The 24751-nt window shown below is 43.5% G+C and overlaps 1 protein-coding gene across 2 annotated transcripts; it reads right to left on the bottom strand.

The window, feature by feature from the left end:
* Positions 1 to 549: 549 nt before the first annotated feature.
* Positions 550 to 24255, bottom strand: LOC109921055 (vesicle-trafficking protein SEC22b). Of its 2 annotated transcripts, XM_048602123.1 has the most exons (6): positions 23902 to 24255; positions 19579 to 19688; positions 11435 to 11595; positions 2052 to 2198; positions 1091 to 1220; positions 550 to 724 (listed from the first exon to the last, which is right to left on the bottom strand). In XM_048602123.1, the coding sequence occupies exons 1-6, from the start codon at positions 23974 to 23976 to the stop codon at positions 706 to 708; spliced, it is 642 nt and encodes a 213-aa protein (XP_048458080.1). In that variant the 5' UTR covers positions 23977 to 24255; the 3' UTR covers positions 550 to 705. The 2 variants fall into 2 exon arrangements, with proteins under 2 accessions (XP_048458080.1, XP_048458079.1); XM_048602122.1 differs by having other exon boundaries at positions 550 to 1220; positions 23902 to 24252.
* Between the last annotated feature and the right edge of the window lie 496 nt (positions 24256 to 24751).

Genomic DNA, 24751 nt, shown 5'->3' with positions numbered 1-24751 from the left:
TTATGTCTCCTTTCATGGCTCGACATTGCATTTTGTTTGAGTCATCCATACAATGAATCCCAGTATGAATATAGTACATTCGAGTGTTATGTAAATTAAAGTTGCTTTTGAATTCCTTGTTGAATTTATTGGTGATTACTTTATGCTTGCCATTTTGGTCTACCCTGAAGTGGAAACATATCTCTATAGTTTTCTTTTATATTAAAAAAGATGTAAATATCTTAGCTTTTTTGTTTCCTACGAAAGTAATGCAGTCTATTTCAACCTCTTCGTTCTTCTATTCTGTACTTCTTCTATCCAGTATTTACCAACAAGGAGTATCTCTACTTCTGTTCTATAGCACAGGCCAGAACCTCCACCCACTGCTGCCTAAAGAAAACAACTGAGCATGTCAGTTTTCGCTGAATCTGATGATGCCTCCTCAGTGGGATCCACCAGCCAAGCTCAGTAATGAGCCCGAATGAATTTCAGTGGATTGAGTTGCAGCAATTGCAGATATGGAGAGGTGCTGGGGAGCAACATCTATTCCTAAAATCGACAAAGACATTCTTAACATAAGTGATTTTATTCAATGAATATATGAGCACTGTTAATATCTACACAGTCACAGGACAAACAGCATTTTTCAGGCAGTAATCTGGTCCTCCTCAGCAGCTTCCCCAGAATTTGTGTGTAAAGAGTCATGGACAGAGACCGGAGGAGAGATCACGGACATTCATTCGTTCTGCAGAGTATTTAATAATAGAGTATTTTTCACCACTTCAGCTCTTTATAATGATTCTATTTGTTTCAGCTATAATTTGTAATATCAGAACGCATTGGGGTGAAAAAAATTCTTCATTTCAACAAGTCAGAATGAAATGTAATCTGACAATGCCAACTTTGGCCACCCATCACACCCGCACAAATTACAACAAAAAAAAAGGGGAGCTATAAACGTGACTGACTTAGCAACAAATTAATGGCTCTGCAAAGATAATGAGTGCTCACAGATCTAGCACTCCATTTCAGGGGGACTGACATACAGCAAGAATAAATCAATGTGAGCCAGGATGATAGCCAATCTCAGAGCCACCAGAAGCGTACATACACGATCAACATGATTGAGAAGACTGCAACCGCTGCTAGCTTGGCATAGGTTGAACGCATATTCAAGTACTTGGCATCTTGTCGGTACTTCTTTGACAGGCTGGAGAGGCTACTGGCCTTGCTGTCCAAAGCTACATCAAAGAGAACAAAAGAAAGTAATTACTTTGAACACGGCCTGTTGATGTGACAACACCAGGCATCAGAAACTCAAACTGAAACGTGAGCGCTGGCAAACACCAAACTGAAGAGATAGATGGTGGAAACAGCACGCTAAAGGGACTCTACCTCATTCAACCTCCTGAGAGACTGTTCTATAAACCTACCATGTAGGAAAACGAAGCAAAATTCCAGAAAATTGAAAACCTGAATCCGATGATTAATTGCTGCTCGGCTGCTTTTGACAATTCCATGGTTTCAAGCCAATACAGGAAGTGCCAGTTCCTTGTGGAACTGATAATAAATAATCCACAGCTATTCATCTTCCTGTATCCCTCCACCACAGAAGGTGCACAGATATGGAGTATCTGTTTCCACAATCAAACTAGGCAGTGTACAGTAATGGAGGGTTTGTTAGATGATGAATAAATCCAGAGAATGTGAACTCAAACGTCACTGTGAACAGTTTGAGAATGTGAATCCAATCAAGACCAAAGTTGCAATCAGTAAAAGGGACCATGAAGCTGGTGGACTGATATCCTTCCAGCTCTCAACCAATCTGGGCCAATAGATGACTTGAGACCCACGTGCCAGGATTGATCAACAGTCAAATGGAGGGTGAAGTGCTCCAATGTCTAGTCACACTCGGCTATTCACAAATCTTGTCATCAACCAGGCTCAGGTAGGCTCTGGCCAAAGGCCGAAGTCATTACATTTACACCATAACTCAGAGAAATCCTATTCCCATTCAAATGAGCATGTTGGCACAGCTCGAGTTGCTGCTTGCTCAGAGACAAGGGCTTTACCTGACAGTGCCTCTCCTCGCTGTAAGACCTCCTCGATATTCGCCACCATTATTCGCTGCACATCTTGAAGTTCAGTGTTTATAGAGCCCAGGTTCCTGCGTGCTCGACTGTCGATGTAAGATTTCTTTGTTTTTTGGATGTATGTGTCTGAAAGCAAGCAGCAGCAAATTTAACCTGTCATCTCCACTTTAAAATAAAGCATGACGGCATAGTAATTTAACGACAAGCATCGAGACACATGAAGGCTGGGAGTTGGAGGGTGGTAGTGGCAGCATGGGGGCGGGGGGAGGTCTGCGTGCGGGTGGGAAGAGAAAAGCTCAAGGACATGAATTGGGGGAGATGCAGAAGGGACAGCGACATGGGACACAATCATCTGCTTTGATTTCTGAGGGAGATGAGACATGTTGGGAGTGGTTAACAAGGCAAATGCGATTTTGGGCTTCATATACAGAGACATCGAGTACAAAGTCACTTTACTTTCATAAAGCTCTGGTTAGGATCCACCAAGAGGCTGGTATCCAATTTTTGTCTCCACACGCTAAGCAGAACGTGAGGACCCTCGAGAGAGAGAGTCCATGGGAGATTTACCAGAATGGGTCCAGCAAATGAAGAAACTTAATGGCAAGGTTCGGAGAAGCTTTGGTTGTTCTCCACACAGCAGAGGTTTAATCGAGATGGACAGGATTATAATGGGTTTGGATAAGGGAGGCAAGGAAAGATGCTCCCGTTGGCTAACGGTACAGGGACTAGGGGACCTAGATTGAAGATTTTGGTGGGGTAATGTAGGAAGAACATTTTTCCACAGAGTGGTAATGACCTGGAACTTTCTGCCCACAAGGGCCTGGGGTCTGGAGGTGGAGACAATGAATGACTTCAGAAGCAAACTGGACAGATACCTGGGGGAAACAAACTTGCAGAAGTAATGGGGAGAGCGCGGTGGAGGGGGGATGCGATTGGTTGGATTGCTTCACAGGGAGCCAGCATGACTGGATGCACAACCTCCTTTTCTGCCAAGAAATTTCTCTGTTTTGAATAATAGCTCTTGAAAAACATCTGGAAGTCGTGAAGGCCTGACCCCTTGCTCTGGACCAACGTTGAATGTCAGGTATTGGCACACGATACTGAATGTTCTCTCGTGATTCAGCTCATCGTCATTTGCCAGTCTTGTTGACAAAATCCTTGAGAGATTGCACCCACGGCTGACTGATTCAAAGCTAATTTCTCCTGGTGACTTTTACAAGTGAGAATAGAAATAGAAAGATGGAGTAGATGAATGCACGACTGTAGAGAGTCCAGGAGGACGACTTTAGATTCCTGGGACATTGAGATGCTGAGGATAGAAGGGGAGGTGCTGATAGGGGTCATGGGACCTGTACAGGCCAAATGAATGCTCCTGGAGAGAGCAGCAACTGCTTTCCTACAAGGCTATTTGCTCATGATATTTGAGAGGGTTTAAATTAACTCGACAGGGGTGTTAAACGTCAGAGAAGAGCACCAATGTGCACAGAATAATGGGACAGATAAATAGCAAGAAACAGTAAGTCATTCGGTCGGGTCATAATGAGAAGGAATCAAGTGTAAATTAGGGTTACAGTGCATGTGTTTGAATGTGCAGAGTGTGGTAAATGAACTCTGTGCATACAGACTCTCCCATAGAGCTATGATGCTCTAGCGATATTAGAGACTTGCCAGAAAGGAGGGCAGGACTGCATGTTAAGTCATCCTGAAACAAGGTGTTCAGAAAAGATTGTAAAGCAAGAAAGGGGAGGAGTGTTGGTATTGACTAAGGAGAATGTTGCAGCATTGGTGAGGGTGGGCATCCCAGAGGAGACAGGGGCTGAACTGACTTGGTTGGAGTTAATAAACAAAAAAGATGCAATTACATTGCTCAGTTAGTCTCCAGTCATTAACCAGTTCTACAGGGAGATATGAATCCTCCAAACATGGACTGGGAAAGGAGAACTGTAATGGGTAGAGAGGGGAAAGAGTTCCAAGTGAGAGTTTAGGAACATTTTCCATCTCAACACATTCCATAGCAAAAGAAGCCTACGTAAGGTTTAGGAAGCTAAAATCAGAAAGAGTCTGTGAGGAATATTAAGAAAGAAGGAAAGTACTCGAGCAGGGAATTAAGACAGCAAGAAGGGGCCACAAAATGACCTTGGCAATTAGGGTTAAAGAGAATCCCAAGGCATTCTTTACATACATTAAAAACAACAAGATAACTAGGAAGAAAGTAGGACCACTCAAGGAAAGAGGAAGGAACTTGCGCTTGGAGGCAGAGGATGTGGATGAGATCTTAAATGAGTGCGTCGGTGTTCATCCAGGAGAATGATATGGAGGATAGTGAGACTAGTGTGGAGTACACTAATATGCAGGGACATTTTGAGATAAACAAAGAAATGGTGTTGGGTCTCTTGAAGAGCATTAAGTGGATAAGCTCCCAGAGCCTGATGGTATCTACGCCAGGTTATTGAGAGGGGCAAGAGGGGAGATTGCTGGGGTCTTCATCAAAATCTTTATATCCTCACTAGCCATTGGAGAGGTCCTGGAGCACTGGTGAGTAGCTAAAGTTATTCCTCCATTCAAGAAGGGAAATAGGGCTAATCCAGAAAACTATATCAGTGTTGGGAAGCTATTTGAGATAGAGAATTCTTAAGGATAGGATTCATGTGCATTTGGAAAAGCATAGCCTTGTGCGGGGCAGATCTTGTCTTACTAACTTGATTGAATTTTTCGAGGAGGTGACAAAGATGATCAATGAGGGTAGATTTTAGTAAGGCTTTCAACAAGATCCCTAATGGTAGGCTCATCCAGAAACTTAAGATACATGGGACCCACAGTGACATGGGCTTTTAGATTCAGAATTGTTTTGCCTGTAGAAGGCAGAGGGTAGTGTGAAGGGTGTTTTTCTAGCTGAGGTTCATGACTAGTGGTGTTCCACAGGGAACCGCACTGGGACCTTTGCTGTTTGTGATATTTAAATGACTTGGATGAAAATACAGATGGGTGGGTTAGTAAGCCTGCAGATGATACAAAGATTGATGGACTTGTGAATATTGTGGAAGATTGTCAAAGGATACTGTGGGATATAGATCAGTCGCAGGTATGGATGGAGAAATGGCAGATGGAGTTTAATTTGGGTAAGTGCTGCATTTTGGGAAATCAAATGTTAAGGAAATGTATACAGTTAATGGCAGGACATTGAACAATACGGAGGGATCTTGGGATTCAAGTCCCTGAAAGTGGCCACGCAAGTAGGTAGGGTGGTAAAGAAGGCATACGGCATGCTTGCCTTTATTGGTCGGGGAACTGAGTACACGAGTCAGGATGTGGTATTGCAGCTTTACAAGACTTGTTCAAGCCACACTTAGAGTATCATGTTCAATTCTGATCGCCACATGGCAGGAAGAATGTGGAGGCTTTGGAGAGGGTGCAGTAGAGGTTTACCAGGACGCTGCCTGGATTAGAGGGTATGAGTTACAAGGATAGGCTAGAAAAACTTGGGTGGTTTTCTCTGGAGTGCCGGAGGCTGAGGGGAGACATGATAGAAATCTATAAACTTATGAGATGCAGAGATAGGGCTGACAGTCAGAATCTTTTTACCAGAGTTGAAATGTCCAATACGGGGGCATTTAAGGTGATGGGGGCAAAGCTCAACGGAGAAGTGAGAAGCAAGTGTTTTTTTTTTAAAACTGTGAGTGGTAGGAGTCTGGAACATGCTGCCTGGGGTCATGGTTGAGGCAGAAAGGATAGGGGTGTTTAATGGACTTTGAGATAAACATATGAATATGCAAGAAATGGAGGGATATGGACCAAGGGCAGGCAGAAGAGATTAGATTATTTGACATCATGTTTGGCACAACACTGTGGGGCCACAGGCCTGCTCCTGGTGCTGTCCAGTTCTTTGTTCATGTATCCAGTCCAACGAGAAAGGCAGCTCTGCTAGATCCGGTCCCAATAAAGGAGGTGGGCCAAGTAGATCAAATGTCTGGGTAAATATTTAAGGGACAGTGATCACCATAGCACAAGCTTCATGTTCGTTACAGAAAAGGATAATAAACTCTTCGGAGTAAGAACAATTAACTAAGAAACAGCCACCTTCAATGGACCAAACAAAATGCAACCAAAAATAAAAAAAAAATCAAAGTACTGAGAAACTCAGCAGGATCTGTGGAGAGCGAAACAGAGTTCATATTTCAAGTCTGATATGGCTTTTCTTCAGAAGTGAATATTAAAGCTTCTCAAGAAAAGTGAAAAAGTAAGAGAAGCAAAGAAAGAGTATGACAGACTGGCAACTAAAATGAACAGGAATCCAAAACTCTTCCACAGAAATGTAATTCATAAAAGATTGGTTAAAAAGAGAATTAGAGGACACAAACAGGATTAGTGCACAGTCTGATAAGACTATGGTGACTTCATTTTTTTTAAAAAAAATTAACAAATTGCCATAAAAACAGAGCGCACTGGAGAACCTCAGCAGGTCAAGTGGCAGCTATGGTTAACGTTCAAATCCAGTGACTCTCTAGAACTTCCAAACTTCCTTGGTTCTCAAGAATCATATCAGACTTGAAACATTATCTCTGTTTCTTTCTCTTCAGGTGCTGCCAAACTTGGTCAGGTTTGCCAGCAGTGTCTGTATTTCAGATTTCCAGCATCCAGTATTTTGCTTCTATATTAATGAGTATTTTCCATCAGTCTTGACCAGAGAGGATGCTGTTCAGGTTAGAATCATAGAATTATTCAGCAAAGAGGACATCAGCCTTTTGAGTCTGTATCACCAAAAATACACAGTCTACACTAGTCCCACCTTCCAGCTCTGGGCCCATAGCCTTGGATGTTCAAGTGCTCATCCAAATAATATTTAAAGTTGTGAAATTATTATCTCAACTCCCCTCCCAGGTAATGCATTCCAGATGGGGAGGCAATAGCCTCGTGGTATTATCACTGGACTGTTAATCCAGAAACCCAGATAACAGGGACCTCGGTTCAAATCCCGCCATGGCAGCTGGTGGAATTTGAATTCAACAAATATCTGGAATTAAGAATCTAATGACGACCATGAATCCATTGCCGATTGTCGGAAAAACCCATCTGGTTCACTGATGTACTTTATGGAAGGAAACTGCCATCCTTACCTGGTCTGGCCTACATGCGACTCCAGACCCACAGCAATGTGGTTGACTCCTAACTGTCCTCTGGGCAATTAGGGATGGGCAATAAATGCTGCCTAGCCAGCGATGCCCTCGGCCCATGAATGAATAAAGAAAAAAACCCCAACACCATCTGGGTGAAAAAATATTTATACAGTCAGCATGGAAACAAACCCTTCAGTCCAACTAGTCCATGCTGTTCCCAAACTAAACTAGCCCCACCTGCCTGCGTTTGTTCCATATCCCTCCAAACTTTTCCTATTCATGTACCTATCCAAATGTCTTTGAAACATTGTAACTCTCGCTTCATCTACCACTTCATTTCACACACAAACCACTCTCTATGTAAAAGAAGTTGCCCCTCAGGTCCTTTTTAAAACTTTCTCCTCTCACCTTAAAAATACGTGCCTCTAGTTTTGAACTCCCAAGTCACCTCTAAGCCTTCTGTCTTTCACCTTAAAATGATGGCCCCACCCTTGTTATTGACCCTTCAATTAAGGGGAACAGCTGCTTTCAATCCACCCTATTCATTCCCCTCATAATCTTATACAATTCTATCAGGTCCCTCCACTTAACCTTCTCTGTTCCAAAGAAAACAACTTGAGCTTATGCAGCCTCTTCTTCATTACGGAAACGCTGCATCGCAGGCAACATTCTGGTGAATCTCCTCTGCACGTCCTCCAGTGCAATTGCATCCTTCTGACAGTGCAGTGATCAGAACTGTACACAGTGCCCCAGCTGTGTCCTGACCAAAGTCCTGTACAGCTCCAACACAACCTCCCTCCTACAGCAGTAGGCCTTTTAGCCCCTCGAGCCTGCTCCGCAATTCAACAGGATTATAGCTGATCTGACATTCCTCACTTCCACTTTCCTGCTTTTTCCCTGTAACCCTTATTTTCCTGACTGATTATCAATCTATCTCAACCTTAAATTTACACAAGGACTCTTCCACACATCTCTCTGTCATAAGGAATCCCAGAGGCTCAGAACCCTCCGATAAAAGAAGTTCCTCCTCATCTCAGTGTTAAACCGCCACTCTTTTATTTTGAGACTACGCCCTTGGGTCCTAAGAGTAGAAACATCCTCTCGGCGTTTATCCTATCAAGCCCCTCAAAACTCCTATACTTCAATGAAATTACTTCTTATTCTGCTGAACTCCAGTGAATAGAGTCCCAACCAGTTTTGCCTTTCCTCATAAGACAATCCTTCTATATTGGGATCATTCTAGTGAACTGCCTCCAATGGAATTATACATTTTCTTCAATAAGGAGGCCAAAACTGCTCTCGGTACTGCAAATGTGGTCTCACCAACACCTAGTATGGTTGCAATAAGACTCATACTCTAATCCCCTTGAAACAAGGGACAATATTCTATTAGCCTTCCTGATTACCTGCTGCACCTCAGTGCTAGCTTTCTGTTTCGTGCAAAAAGCCCCCAAGTCCCTTTGTGTTGCAGATTTTCTCATTTTAGTCATATTCTGATCTCTCGTTCTGCCATCCAAAGTGAACAACTTCACGTTTTCCCACATTATGATCCTTTTGCAAAGTCTTTCCCCGGCTTAGTTAAATGATCAATATCTATTTGTATTCCTCTCGCAACTTGCCTTTCCACCTATTTTTTGTGGCTACAGTAAAATCGCTTCCTTCGTCCAAGTTATTAAGATATATTCTACACCATTGTGGTCCCAGCACTGGTCCTTGTGGAACCCCACCAGTCACAGGTTGCGAACCTGAAAAAGGATCCCTTATGCCCACTCACAGTATCCTGGCCATGAGCCATTTCTCTACCTATCCAAATACACTACCCCCAACAATCATGGGCTCTTATGACTTAACCCTTCATGAGATACCTTATCAAATGCCTTCTGGAATACCAAATACAACACATTTACTGACTACCCTCTATTCATGCAGGTTGAGACTTTCTTGGAAAAGCTCCAATAAGTTACTTAAACATGACTTCTCTTTCATAAAGCCATGCTAACTCTACTTGATTAGAATTTCCAAACGTTCTGTTATTACTTATACAGTCAACTAATCAAAGAGTCATACAGCACAGAAACACACCCTTCAGTCCAACTCGCCCACGCTGACCAGATATCCTAAACTGATTTAGTCCCATTTGCCAGCATTTGGCCCACGTCCCTCTAAACCCTTCCTACTCATGTACCCATCCAGATGCCTTTTAAACGTTGTGATTGTATCCACTTCCATCACCTCCTTTGGCAGCTCATTCCATAAATGCACCAACCTCTATGTCCCTCAGGTTCCTTTTAAATCTTTCCCCTCTCACCTTAAACCCTACGCTGGGAAAAAGACCTTGGCTATTCACTCTATCCATATCACTCATGATTCGATAAACCTCTATAAGGTCACCCCTCTGCCTCTGATGGACCAGGGAGAAAAGCCACAGCCTATTCAGCCTCTCCCTATAGCTCAAAACCCCAATCCCAGCAGCATCTTTGTAAATGTTTTCTGAACTCTTTCAAGTTTAACAGTGTTTCTAAAGCAAGGAGGCCAAAATTGAATACAGTATTCCAAAAGCGGCTTCACCAGTGTCCTGTACAGCCGCAACATGATGTCCCAACTCCTATACTCAATGTACTGACCAAGGAAGGCAAGTGTGCCAAACACCTTCTTCACCACCCTGTCTACCTGCAATTCCACTTTCAAGGAATTATGCAGCTGCAACCTCTTACCTTTCCAACAACAGGCTAATTGGCTTATAATTACCTCCTCTTTCCCTCCCACCCTTTTTGAATAGGAATATCACATTGAGTTTTCCGATCCTCCAGTACTTCTCCAGAATCCAAGGATTTTTGAAAAGTTACAATCAATATACCCACCATCTCTGCAGCTACTTCTTTTACGATCCCAGGATGCAAGTCATCACAGCCAGGGGACTTAACTACCCTATTAATGTGACATGCCACCTTTAGGGATCTGTGGACAAGCGTCCCAAGATCACTCTGAACTTGCTAGTGTTGCCATTCATTGAGTACTCCCTTGTCCTGTTCCTTCTCCCAAAGTGCATCATCTCACACTTATCAGGGTTAAATTTCATCTGTCACCAATCTGCCCAAATGAGCAATCAGTCCATGTGCCATCTGCAAACTTATCATCCCACCCCACATCCTTATATATATTGTTTATTAATATCACAAACAATAGGGATGACTCAAAAGGCTCGTAGGAGCAGACAAACTTGGGCCAACATGTTCATATATCATGTAAAGGGTTAATAAAGCATAGCACACCCTAAGCTTTATTAAACAGCGCACAGAATACAAAAACATCATTTTATCATAAAACCTGTATAAAACACTGGTTTCACCTCAACTAGAGTACTGCATCCAGTTTTGGACACAGCTCTCTAGGAAGGATGTGAAGGCAGAAAAGACAGTGCAGGAAAGATACATGAGAATGTTTCCAGAGTTCAGAAATTTCAGTCATGTAGACAGTTCCCCTTTGAAAAAGGAAGGCAGCAGACTTGATCTAGGCACTGAAAATCATAAGGGACCTGGGCAGAGTACAGAGTAACTGCTTCCATTGGTGAAAGGATTGAGAATAAGAGGGAATAGATTTAAGAAGATTAGTCAAAGAACTAATAACAACATTAGGGAAAACATTTTAACACAAAGTTGTTAGGATCTGGATTGCACTGCTCAAAAGTGTGGTGGAGGCAGGTTCAAATAAAACTTTCAAAAGGGAATTACATCATTATCCGAAACAGAAAAAGTTACAGGGTTACAGGTAAAAGGCAGGAATGGGATGATATGAGTTTCTCTCAGCTGAGAATTTACAGATACGATGAGCTGACTGGCCTCCATGTGTCGTGACTATTGTTTGCTTTCAATGCACCTTCTGTTTTGTTTGCTTCCTCCATTGGGATATTAATCACGTGCATCTTTTGTGAAAATCTCACTTTGCACCTTGTGTATCATTTGTCATTCCACAGCTTACCAATTTAAGTGAGTGAAATCAAAGATAGTAGATTTATCCCAGCGACCTGTTTGAATAACAGGGTTACTACTGAATGACTTCAGGAATCATCTTTTGGCATATTCACATGTAAAAATTATTCTCTTTGTTACTTTGAATGAGAATTTTAAATTAAGCTGAAAGACTAGGATTCACTGAGACGACTTGAGCTCCTACTTCTTGAGAGACAAAGAGTATCAACTATTCGTGGGGCAATAAAACAAATACAAGATTCATGAATTGTACACTCACCAAATTCAATGAAAGAGTAAGGACGAGAGACTGTCGGTACTCTCTTCCCATGCTGCTCATCAAACTCTGCCTGCAAGTCTTCCAGATACGCAAAAGCCAATTTCTTTGGGTATGCTGCCTCACATAAGACCAAATAGCAAACGCCTTTCTCTATGACGTAGCTGAAAAATAGAGACATTTGTTAAAGGAACAATCAAGGGAAAGTAAAAATTCAACTTTTGCGTGTAGCTCTTTGACCACAAACCACACGGATGACCTAAGAGAAGGAGTGAAGTTTACAACACAGGAGACTATTCTGCCCATTGTATCTGAGCCAACAGTTCAACCTAACTCCCCTTTCCAATCGCCTGTACGTCGCCCTAAAGGTCACAGCACTTGTGTGGATATTCAAGTATTTTCAAAATGCAATGAGTGATTCTGCTTCTACCGGCCTTTCAGACACGAGTTCTAAACAGACATTGTCTCTCTGACTCTTCCCAAATTAATTCCACCCATTACTTTTATTCTAAGCTTTTGTCGAGGAAAATAGCTCACTTTCATTTTAATTGAAACTCCCCTCAGGTTTTCTGTTTGTAAGAAATACCCCAGTAAATCCAAAATTTTTTAAGTAAGCGCTGGAAACTCAGCTGGTCAGGCATCATTTGGGAAGAGACAGAGACAGAGTTAACATTTCATGTTACTCTCCTTTCACAAGAATTGGGTAAGTTTAGTAATGTAACAGACCAAAGGGGCAACAATGGCAAAGAACAAACAGAAACTAAATCAGAAGTTGCTGGAAAAGCTCAGCAGTTTAACAGCATACATGAAGAAAAATCAGAGTTAACATGCCGGGTCCGGTGACCCTTCCTTGGAACAATTTGAGGAAGGGCCACCGGACCCGAAACGTTAAATGATTTTTCTTCACAAATGCTGCCAGACCTGCTGAGCTTTCCCAGAAACTTCTGCTTTTGTTCCTGATTTACAGCATCCGCAGATCTTTCGGTTTTTAATGAACAAACAGATCTGTGTACGAAAATTTAGTTCGGCCACATTTGAAGTATTGTGTGCAGTTCTACTCGCCACACAATAGAAAGGATGTGGAGAGTGCAAAAGACACAGCGTGGATTGAAGTGTATTAGCTATAAGGAGGGGTTGGACAAACTTGGATTGTTTTCACTAAAGCATTGGAGATTGAGAGGATGCCTGACAGAAGTATATAAAATCATGAGAGGCATGGATTGGCTCGACAGCTGGAATCTTTCTCCACAGCATGGAAATGTCAAAAAAATGAGGGGATAGGTTTAAAGGGAGTCGTGCAAGGCAAGTTTGTTTTTTAAACACAAAGGGTGGTAGGCTCCTGGAACATGCTGGCAGGGAGGTGGTAGAAGCAGGTACAACAGAAACTTTTAAGAATCATTTAGATAGACACGTGAACAGACAGGGAATAGAAAGGTGAGGACCATGTGCAATCAGATGGGGTTAATTGAGAATAGCATCATGATGGGCAGAAAGGCCTGTTCCTGTGCTGTATTGTTTCAGGTTCCATGTCCTAGGTCAACAGATGGGATGCATTAAATGATTAAAAACAGCCAAACGGCACAGCAATGAGATAGTGAAGAAACACAAGATGGGCCCACAGCAGGTGTGAATACAAGCGCTGGCTATCCAAACGTAAAAAGGAGAGATAAGCAAGATTAAGGCATGACATGTACTGAGTATATTTAGCATTTTCTGTTTTTATTTCAAATTTACAGCAGCTTCAGTAATTTGTTTCTGTCCCAGCACATTCAGTATTTCCTCAGTGCTAAAATTCTTCATTCCTGTCAACATCCTCAGATGTTGACCTCTTGGTAGTCACCTCTTTCCCTCTCTCATGCTGTAGGAAATCAGTGTGCAATCACTTCAGAAAACCACAGAACAAAATGATTGAACGTTGAAGGAGTAGCACACTTCCTCTCTCATAAAGAAAGCATACTGGGCTGAAGAACATGAAGCAGCAAGGCCGTTATCTCTGGCAAGGACATATCGTTGCCACTGAAACAAGAGACTGCAATATCAAGGAGGGGGCGGGAGGTGACCTCATGACCGATATGCAAACAGTTATCCCAAGCTAGAGGTGTTCCACAAAGTATCTTTATTGGTTGACAGAAATATGAAAGATTACCTTAAATATCTGCCGCTGGTCAATGGACAACTGAGTAAATGATTGGTACGGCTCCCAGGATTATGGTATATATAAAGATTCTCAAGAGACAAAAATCACTCCAGACAATACAGCTGGACTTTGCTGGTGAATACCTTGGTTAACACAAGAACAGGGAAATGTTCTTTGACATGATCCAGGCTTAACACTTCGGTTTGCTCAAGGTGACTAAATTAAATAGAAGAAACCACCCCTCCCTCACATTGAGATCAGATTTCCCCCCATCAGTTTGTTTGATTTGGGGCCAAGGAAATGATATTACCTGTAAGGGGTTGTACGTCTTGTCTGCCTATTTGATTTCATGTCTAAACTGTTGCTTCTTATAAGACTTAATAATTTTGCTTATCACGAATGCACTCTCATGTGGACTTCACAAGCTTCAAAATCTCCCCTCCCCCGACTGCATCCCAAAACCAGCCCAGCTTGTCCCCACCTCCCTAACCTGTCCTTCCTCCCACCTATCCCCTCCTCCCACCTCAAGCGCCACCCCCATCTCCTATCTACCAGCCTCATCCCGCCTCCTTGACCTGTCCGTCCTCCCTGGACTGACCTACCCCCACCCCCGCCAACTCCCCACGTACACTCACCTTTACTGGCTCCACCTCTGCCTCTTTGACCTGTCTGTCTCCTCTCCACCTATCTTCTCCTTTATCCATCTTCTATCCGCCTCCCCCTCTCTCCCTATTTATTTCAGAATCCTCTTTCCCTCCCCCATTTCTGAAGAAGGGTCTAGACCCGAAACATCAGCTTTCCTGCTCCTCTGATGCTGCTCGGCCTGCTGTGTTCATCCAGCTTTACACCTTGTTATCTCTGCATTCTCATCCATCTGTTTTGGGTTTGCGATTCCTGAACCCTAAAATTGACAATGTGATCACATCCTTCCCTTAACGTGGTGACCAAAACTGCACATGGTTCTCTCGCTGTGCTCTCACTGGGGCTTGTTTCTTTTTCTTTAAACAATTCCAGAATAATCTGTTCACCAGACTGCACAAAGTTCTGTCTCTTGGCTCTAACTGGTGTTTTAGACAACTCCAGTACAACCCTTAGTTAGTAAAGGTAATCATCCCAAATGCCTTCTTAACCAGCCAGCTTCAGAGGTCTGTGGGCATGCTTCCCTTGCTTCTCAATGTCTCACCAGTTATTGTGCACTCCTTCGTCTGATTTATCCATCCTGTTGTGCACTCTCTCAGATTTGTTCAGATTGAACTCTATTTGTCACTTTTCTGCCGACCCAACCATTTCATTGATATTTTCCTGCAATCTACAGCTTTGTGCCTCACTATCAACCACATGGCTAATTGTTATACAGGAACGGTGTCTCAAATCTGGTCATCTGCAACCGGTCAAGTCCCAAAATCATCATTTTTTTTTAAGCCATCCCGACTTTCCCTCTGCCTGGTATCTTTGGTGTAAGTATATAGCTGGGAAACTTCTCGCAGCTGTTCCCACTTTATCAATAACTCAGCAAATTGCTGCTTGATCCTAATTTATACGTGAAAACAGGGTTTCTGCCACATTTCCTGCAAAGTGACACTGCAGATCTGATCGAAGCAGCTCCAGCAAATTGGACTTGTTCGCAGCTTTGTCTGAGTTTCTTGCAAATCAAGGATGTGATCACATTGTCAGTTTTAGGGTTCAGGAACCACAAACCCAAAATAGATTCAATCCTTACTGGAATAACATCACCTCAACACTCTGAAAGTCTGACGTTATATAATTAGAGACTTCCCGACATACAGGCAGTGTCTGGTAGTGAACAAGTAATCACTAATAGATAGGCAGTGTCGGGCAGTGAGTAAATACTCCCTAATAGACTAGCAGTATGTGAATATACCCTGATAGACAGGCAGTAAAAAAAAACCTGGCCCCAAGGTTGTCAGTTTTGATACACAGCCTTTGTAGGGAGTGTCAGACCAGTTATTACGTACACAGTCTCAGACTCTGCTGTACACCGTCTCAGACTCTGCTGTACACCTGTGATTATTTACAGTCAGACTCTGCTGTACAGCAGTAATTATTTATAGTGTCAGACTCTGCGATAGTTTATACAGTATCAGACTCTGCAGTACACCATTCATGATTTATAGTGTCAGACTCTGTTGTACATCAGTGATTATTTGTAGTCTATTCAGTATAGAACAATTATTCACTGCCAGACGTTGCCTGTATATCAGGACATATTTGTTCAGTGGAAGACACAGCCTGTATAACAGAATCTTTTTATTCACTGTCAGACACAGTGTGCATATCGTGCATAGTGTATTTTTTTTACTGCCTGTCTATCAGGGTAAATTCATACCGCTAGTCTATTAGGGAGTATTTACTCACTGCCAGACACTGCCTGTATATCGGGAAGTCTTATTTATATGACGTCAGGCTCTGTTGTACACCAGTCATTATTTACAGAATATTCAGTACAGAATAATTACCCACAGAAAATCACTGCCTGTAATTGGGTTGTATTATCATTACAAGAATCTGCCTGTAGATTGGAAATAATTTATTCACTGCTGGTCACTGCCTGTATCTCAACATATATTTATTCACTGGAACACCGTGAGAGATGATATAGGTACCATGGAGAAAAAGGTTAGAAGGAAATTAGAAATAGTAAGGGGAAAAAGTCACTGATAGGCCTGGTGTATAGGCCACCAAACAACAACATCACAGTAGGACGAGCAATAAATAAAGAAATAACCGATGCACGTAGAAATGGTATTGCAATTATCATGGGGTATTTTAATCTACATATTGTTTGGTCAAATCAAGTCAGTCAAGGTAGTCTTGATATATCCGCAATAGTTTCCTCAAACAGCATGTAGTGGGACCTACGAGGGAGCAAGCTATCCTAGATATCATTGCAAATAATGACACAGGAATAATTGATGATCTCATAGTTAGGGATCCTCTCGGAAGGAGCGATCACAGTATGGTTGAATTTAAAATACATATGGAGGGTGAGAAGGTAAAATCCAGTACCAGTGTCTTGTACTTAAACAAAGCAGACTACAATGGGATGAGGGAGGAGTTGGCTAAGGTAGACTGGGAGCAAAGACTATACAGTGGGACAACTGAGGACAGTGGAGGACTTTCAAGGTGGTTTTTCACAGCGCTCAGCAAAAATACGAACCAATCGAAAGGAAGGATTGTAGGAAAATGATAAGAAGCCACGGATAACTAAGGAAATAAAACAGAGTATCAAATTGAAAGCAAATGCATACACAGTGGCATAAATTAGTGGGAACCTAGGGGATTGGGAAATTTTTAAAGGTCAATAGAAAGCCTCGAAAAAAAGCTATAAAGAAAAGTAACGTACATTGAGAATAAAACTAGCTCAGAATATAAACACAGATAGCAAAAGTTTCTATGAATATATAAAAGAGTGGCTAAGGTAAACACCGGTCCTTTAGAGGATGAGAAGGGGGATTTAGTAATGGGAAATTTTGTGCCAGTCTTCAGAGTGGAAGACACAAATAATATGCCAATAATCGATGACAAGGAGACTAAGGCAAGTGAGGATCTAGAAATGATCATGATCACTAAAGAGGTAGTGTTGGGCAAGCAAATGGGCTAAAGGTACACAAGTCTCCTGGCCCTGATGCATTGCATCCCAGGCACAGAAAGAGATGGCAGCAGAAATAGGAAATGCACTTGTGGTGGTAATTTACCAAAACTTGGTAGACCCTGGGACAGTTCCGGCAGAATGGAAAACAGCAAATGCAACGCGACTGTTTAAAAAAGGAGGTAGACAAAAGGCAGGTAACTATAGGCCCGTTAGCTTAACTTCTGTATTGGGAAAATGCTTGAATGTATAATCAAGGTAGAAATAGCGAGACATCTGGATAGAAATTGTCCCATCTCGTAGACACAGCATGGATTCATGAAAGGCAGGTCATATTTAACTTATTTACTGGAATTTTTTGAGGACATTACAAGCATTGTAGACAACAGGGAACTGGTGGATGTGGTGTATCTGGACTTCCAGAAGACATTCGACAAGATATGACACAAAAGGCTGCTGCATAAGATAAAGGTGGATGGCACTTCACGTAATGTATTAGCATGGATAGCAGATTGGTTAACTAACAGAAAGCAGAGAGTGGGGATAAATGGCTGTTTTTCTGGTTGGTGATCAATGGCTAGTGCTGTGCCTTAGGAATCAGTGTTGGGTCTGCAACCGTTTACAATTTATATCAATTATTTACAGCTGGGTACCAAGTGTTGCGTGTCAGAATTCACAGATGGCACTAAAATGTGTAGAGCAAAGTGTGTGGAGGACACTGAAAGTCTACAGAAGGATACAGACAGGTTAAGTGAGTGGCAAGGGTCTGGCAGATGGAGTACAATGTTGGTAAGTGAGAGGTCATTCATTCTGGTCCATGCTGCTGCACAGAGGGACCTGGGTGTCCTTGTGCATGAATCACAAAAGGTTGGTTTGCAGGTGCAGCAAGTAATTAAAAAGGCAAATGGAATATTGTCCTTCATTGCTAGAGGGATGGAGATTATGCTGCAGTTGTATAGGGTGCTGGTGAGGCCACACCTGCAGTACTGCGTACAGTTTTGGTCTCCTTACTTGAAAAAGGATGTACTGGCCCTGGAGGGGGTGCAGAGGACATTCACTAGGTTGATTCTGGAATTGAAACAGTTGGCTTATGAGGAAAGAGTGAGTAGACCGGAACTATACTCATTGCAATTTAGAAGAATGAGGGGGGATATTATAGAAACATATAAAATTATGAAGGGAATAGATAAGATAGAAGCAGGGAGGTTGTTTCCACTGGTGGGTGAAACTAGAAGTAGGGGGCATAGCCTCCAAATAAGGGGGAGCAGGTTTAGGACTGAGTTGAGGAAGAACTTCTTCACCCAAAGGGTTGTGAATCTGTGGAAGTCCCTGCCCAGTGAAGCAGTTGAGGCTATCTTGTTGAATGCTTTTAAGGCAAAGATAGATATAGTTTTGAACTGTAAAGGAATTAAGGGTTATGGTGAGTAGGTAGGTAAGTGGAGTTGAATCCTCAAAAAGATCAGCCATGATCTTACTGGATGGTGGAGCAGGCTTGATGGGCCAGGAGGGCTACTGCTGCTCCTAATTCTTACGTTCTAAGACATTGCCTATATATTAAATAGTACTCATTGCCAGAAACTGCTTGCAATATCAAGAAGTATTTATTCACTGCCAGATACACTGCCTGTATATCAGGAAGCATTTAAACAGTTCCAGACTCTGTCAGTTTGTCAGGGAGTACTTACAGTGTCATAAATTCAGATTAGCATGGTCTCCACTTGCAGATTTAGAATCGTAGAATATTGTGGTTACAATACGGAAGGAGGCTATTCTACCCATGATGTCTTTGCTGGTCCTCTAACACAGCAATTCATCTGGTCTCACTCCATTGTCCTTTGCCCACTGTCCCAAAAATTCTTCTATTTTAAGGTGACAGTCCAATTCCTCTTGAAAGCCTCAACTGAATCTGACTCTCCCACAGTACTTTCCAAAAGAATAGTGCCCAGATGCAATACAAGGCCAAACCAGTGTTTTAAACTGTTCTAACATAACTTCTTTGCTTTTGACAATACGAGCTATTATTAATAAACTCTAGCATACTGTATGTTTTATTAACTGCTCTCGCGACCTGTCCTGCCACCTTCAATAACTTATGCGCATATCCAGGTCTCTCTGCCCCTGCACAAGATTTAGAATTTTACCCTTTGTTTTAAATTGTCTCTCCATGTTTTCCTAGCAAATAAATCATCTCACACTCCTCGGCATTAAGTTTTTTAGATTTGCGTGGTTGCAGATGACAGATCTGCTTGATTGTGACAACTTCATAGTTGCATAGCTAGATGATACAGTTCCAAGGTTCAATTCCCCACTTGGGTTTGACACCCAAAGTCCAGAATGAGTGAGCTGCCTTCAGGAGGTTAGAGAGAGGATGTAAAGCTCATTGAACAGGGTGTCACTTACTGGAAGGTCATGGATCCAGCTTGCAGTGTACAGCGTGTGGGAGACTGCTCATTCAGCTTGCGGAACAATTGTTTGGCCTGGCTTTGGTAATGTTGCAGGTCACGTCCAGACTGAAAGAAGTGAAATCACATACTGAGCAATGACTGAAGACAGAACATGCAATTTGAAGAGTGGCTAATTTCAACTTCTTGAACCACCACCTTAACACAAACTTGTGAAATTATTCATCTCTTTACACAATGGAATGCGTGAGCAAGATAATTGCCACATGTGTGACCACTTCATATTCCTATCCCTTTAACTGTAGCAGATTCTGGGCAATGAATGGACAGAGAAGTGTGACAAGAGTTATGTACCATTAGGTAATATTATCACTGTAGCAAATGAAGAGTGAAGTGGGTGGAATGGAGGTGAAGAGGACAGGAAAGGCCATCAGACCATAAGAAATAGAAACAGGGGACTTAGACAGGGCCTTTAGCCATGTCCGATCCATCGCCCTCCATTCTGCTTTTCTATCCCACAACAATGCTCAGTCTCCTTGGTCCTGACTTTCCACACCGCTAGCATCCGCATCCAAAGAATCATAAGCCGCCATTTCCATCATCTCCAGCAGGACACTACTGCCATTCTGCAGAAGCTGTGCGCTCCCGTACACCCTGGCCCACTCCTCTTCCACTCCCAACGCTGCTCATAGCACCTTCCCATGCCATCGCAGAAGGTGCACCAGTAGCCTATTTACGTCCTCCCTCCTCGCACTGCAAGGTCCCATACACACTTGCCAGGCAAAACAGCACTTCACTCAATGTAGTCTACTGTATTCACTGTTTCTCTTCTACACTAGGGAGATGAAATACAGACTGTTCCAGTTTGTGGAACACCTGCTCACTGACTGTAAAAATGAGTCTAAGCTTCCTGTTGCCTGCCACTTCAACACACCCCACCATGTTAGAGTCATAGAGTCCGACAGCATGGAGACAGGCCCTTTGGCCCAAACTGGTCCATCCTGACCAAAATGTCCATCCCATTTCCCTGCACTTGGCCCATAACCTTCTAAACCATTCCTATCCATGTATTCGTCCAAATGCCTTTTAAATGTTGTTAATGTACCCGCCTCAACCACTTCTGCTGGTAGCTCACTCCCTCTGTGTAAAAACTGTTGCTCCTCAGGTTCCCATGTATTCCTTCCCCTCTTAACTTAAACTGATACCTTCTAGTTCTCAATTCCCCAATCCTGGGAAAAGCACTGAGTGCATTCACCCTATCCATGCCTCTCATGATCTTACACACTTCTATAAGATCCCCATCCCCATCCGCCCTGCCAAGTCTCCCACACACAAAAAAAATGTCCTAACTTGTCCAACCTCTCCCTATAACTCAGTCCCTTGAGTCCTGGCAACATGCTCGTAAATTTCTTCTGCACTCTTTCCAGTTTAATAACATCCTTTCTACAGCAAGGTGACGAAAACTGAACACAATACTCCAAGTGCAGCCTCACCAGTGTCCTGTACAACTGCAACATTACTTCGCAAATTCTGTACTCAGTGCCCTGGCTGATGAAGGCCAGTGTGCCAAAAGCCTTCTTCACTGCCCTGTCTACCAGTGACTCCACTTTCAGAGAACTGTACACCTGAACTCCAAGGTCCCTCTGTACCAATACACTCCTTAAGGCCCTAACATTCAACATGAAACTCCTACCTTGATTTTTCTCAGCCCACTTCCCTAGCTGATCAAGATCCTGCTGCAATTTCTGATAACTTTCCTCACTGTCTACGATACCGCCAATTTTAGTGCCATCCGCAAACTTACTAATTATACTTTGCACATTCTCATCCAAATCATTGATACCGATAACAAACAGCAACGGGCCCAATACTGGTCACAGGCCTTCAGTCTGATAAGCATCCTTTCACTATTACTCTCTGCTTCCTACCATCAAGGCAATTGTGTATCCAATTTGCCAGCTCTCCCCGAATTCCATGCGATCTAACTTTCCAGAGCAACCTAACATGTGGAACCTCATCGAAGACCTTACTGAAATCCATACAGACTACGTCTACTGCCCTGTCCTCATCAACCTTCCTGGTGACTTCATCAAAGAACTCTAACAAATCTGTGAGGCATGATCTCCCACGCACGAAGCCATGCTGACTACTCCTAATCAAACCCTGTCTTTCTAAATGTATGTATATCTTATCCCTCAGAAACTTCTCAAGTAACTTACCCACCACAGCTGTTATGCTTACCGGTCTATAATTCCCAGGTTTTTCTTTACATCTTTCTTGAATAAGGGCACAACGTTCGCTACCCTACAGTCTTCCGGGATCTCACCCATGGCTAACGACGATGCAAATATATCAGCCAAGGCCCCTGCAATTTTTTTCTCTAGCCTCTTGCAGGGTTCTTGAATATATCTGGTCAGGACCAGGAGATTTATCCAACTTCATACATTCTAATATTTCCATCACCTCCTCTACTGTGATATGGACTGTCCCCAAAATATCACCACTAACTTCCCAAAGTTACCAAGTCTTCATGTCTTTCTCCACAGTAAACACAGAGGAGAAATATTCATTGAAGACCTTGTCTATCTCCTGCGGTTCCACACATACAGGTCCACTTTGGTCCTTGAGGGATCCTATTCTCTCTCTCGTTATTCTTTATCCTTTAATATGCTTAAAGAATCTCTTTGGATTCACTCTAAACTTCTCAGCCAAAGCTATCACATGCCCCCTTTTCACTGTCCTGATTTTCTTTGTCAGTAAACTCACAACTGAGGAAGGGTCACCGGACCCAAAACATTAACTCTGCTTTTTCTTCACAATGCTGCCAGACCTGCTGAGCTTTTCCAGCAACTTCTGTCTTTGTTCAGCTTCTTGAGCATGCTCTGCCATTCAAAAGGATCATGGCTGATCCAACAATCTGTATGTCCTCTTTCCTGTCCTTTCCCTGTAACCCTTGACTCCTCTACTGATCAAGAAGCTGTCTGTCTACCTCAGCCTTAAACATACATATGGTCTTTGTCCTTGCGGGTCTCTGCAGCAAGGAGTTGCAAAGACTCTCAATTCTCTGAGGGAAGAAATTCCTCCTCATCTCAGTCTTAAAATGGCTAAATAAACCCCTTCATTCTGAGACTGTACCTTCTGCCCTAGCCTGTCCCAAGAAGGGAGGGAGGAGCAAAGGTTGGAGCTAGAGGAAGTGAAGTAAAAGGGGATGGGATGAAGATAGCATGAAATGGAAGGGAAAGATGAATGATAGAATGAAAGACAAGGGTAGAGATGAATAAGGTGGAATAAGAGAACAAGGAAGAGATGTGGAGATGAGGGCTAGAGGGCATCTCACGAGAAGGGAAAAGCGAAAGAACAAAAAGGGGACACAAAGGAATGGGGTGAGGATCAGGAGTGTACACCCTTAATGATTATACATATTTCACTTCAATCCTGTATGCATAATATACACATATTTATAATTCTCTCCAACTCAGTCTGCATTTTTGGGGCAGATAGCACTGATAAGGCAATATACAGAAGAATAGCATCTAGAAGGGCAGTATTTGGTCGAATTCAGACGTTTGCAGTACAGAGGAATCGGTTTGGCTCATTGTGTCTGCTCTAGACAACCTGACTTCATTTTCTATCTTTTAGCCAAAGGCCTGGAAGCTGCGGCAACATAACAGAATAGTTAAATACTGCCAAACATTGAGTTTCTACTTCAACCAGCCTTTCAGGCAGTGAATCCCAGACTCCCATTTCCCTCTGAGTGAATAAAATTCTCTTCAACTCTCCTCTGAACCTTCTCTGCTCCAAGGAAAATATCCACAGCCTATCCAATCCTTTCACATAGGCCAGATCCCCTGGTAAATGTCCTCTGCACTCTCTCTAGTACAGTCACATCCTTCCTATAATGGGGTGACCAGAATTACACAGGGTAGTGGCCCGTAGTCAGATGGATAGTATTTGGAAGGGTGTGATTTAGGGACACGTTATCTGAAAGGCATTATTTCGGACAGTATTTGGAGGGGCATTAACTGAAGGGTTTTATTTAGGGCAGTATTGGCAGGGGCATTAACTGAAGGGTTTTATTTAGGGCAGTATTTGGGAGGGACAGTAACTGAAGGGTTTTATTTAGGGCAGTATTTGAAGGGACATTAACTGAAGGGTTTTATTTCGGGCAGTATTTGGGAGGGGCATTAACTGAAGGGTTTTATTTCGGGCAGTATTTGGGAGGGACAGTAACTGAAGGGTTTTATTTAGGGCAGTATTTGGGAGGATATAATAGTGGGAGATGATACAGCTCCTGTGTCTGTTGAAGATGGGCCTCTCTCACCTGTTCATCCTCCTGCATGGAAGCTGCGAGCGGGAGGCCATCCGCCACCCGGGCGATCATCGTCAGGAGAACCATGGCCGAGGGAATGGGGCTGGGGCTGGGGCTAGGGCTGGGCCCCGGGGCCTCCGGTCGCTGCGGGATTTGCCGCTCTCACTGTGGTGGTGGGAGGGCGGGGGTGTCCGGCCTTCTCCGCTCCCTGAGCCGGCCGTCAGGCTCCGCTCTCTCCGGCTCGTGTCGGGGATTGTCCGCCGCTCTCCGCCTCCCGGCCCCGCGCTCTCTCCAGGAGCTTCCCCACCTCCTGTTCCGGGTCACACCGGCTCCCCCACACGGCGAGAAATGGACACTGCAGGGCAGTGCACAGCAACATCCCAAACCCGGCCCCGAGGGTGGAGGGGAAGACCACACACTTGGCACAGCAAGATCCCAAACCCGGCACCAAGGGGGGGAGAGCACACACTTGGCACAGTAAGATCCCAAACCCGGCCCCAAGGGGAGGGAGGGGGGAGAGAACACCCACTTGGCACAGCAAGATCCCAATTCCGGCCCCGATGGGGTATGGGGGAGACCACACACTTGGCACAGTAAGATCCCAAACCCGGCCCCGAGGGGAGGGAGGGAGGGGGGAGAGCACACACTTGGCACAGCAAGATCCCAATTCCGGCACCCGGGGGGCGGAGGAAGAGCACCCACTCGCACAGCAAGATCCCACAGCCAGGTGTAAGATCGGCATGTGCCCGGAAATGCAAGGTCCTCCACTCGACACAGCAAGATCCCAGAATCTGACACAGCAAACTTAATAGAGACAACAAGGTGCAGGGCCGGATGAACACAGCAGGCCAAGCAGCATCAT

Source organism: Rhincodon typus, chromosome 10 (genome assembly GCF_021869965.1).
Source record: "Rhincodon typus isolate 14 chromosome 10, sRhiTyp1.1, whole genome shotgun sequence".
Lineage (NCBI taxonomy): Eukaryota > Metazoa > Chordata > Chondrichthyes > Orectolobiformes > Rhincodontidae > Rhincodon > Rhincodon typus.
This window is presented reverse-complemented; position numbering and strand designations above follow the sequence as displayed.

Excerpts from the sequence above, each read along its gene's own strand:
- LOC109921055 (XM_048602122.1), bottom strand. The coding sequence starts at position 23,976 with ATGGTTCTCCTGACGATGATCGCCCGGGTGGCGGATGGCCTCCCGCTC. Across the intron at positions 19,689-23,901 it reads CCATGCAGGAGGATGAACAG|TCTGGACGTGACCTGCAACA; the intron begins GTGAGAGAGGCC and ends CACTTCTTTCAG. Across the intron at positions 1,221-2,051 it reads GCGAGGAGAGGCACTGTCAG|CTTTGGACAGCAAGGCCAGT; the intron begins GTAAAGCCCTTG and ends TCTTTGATGTAG.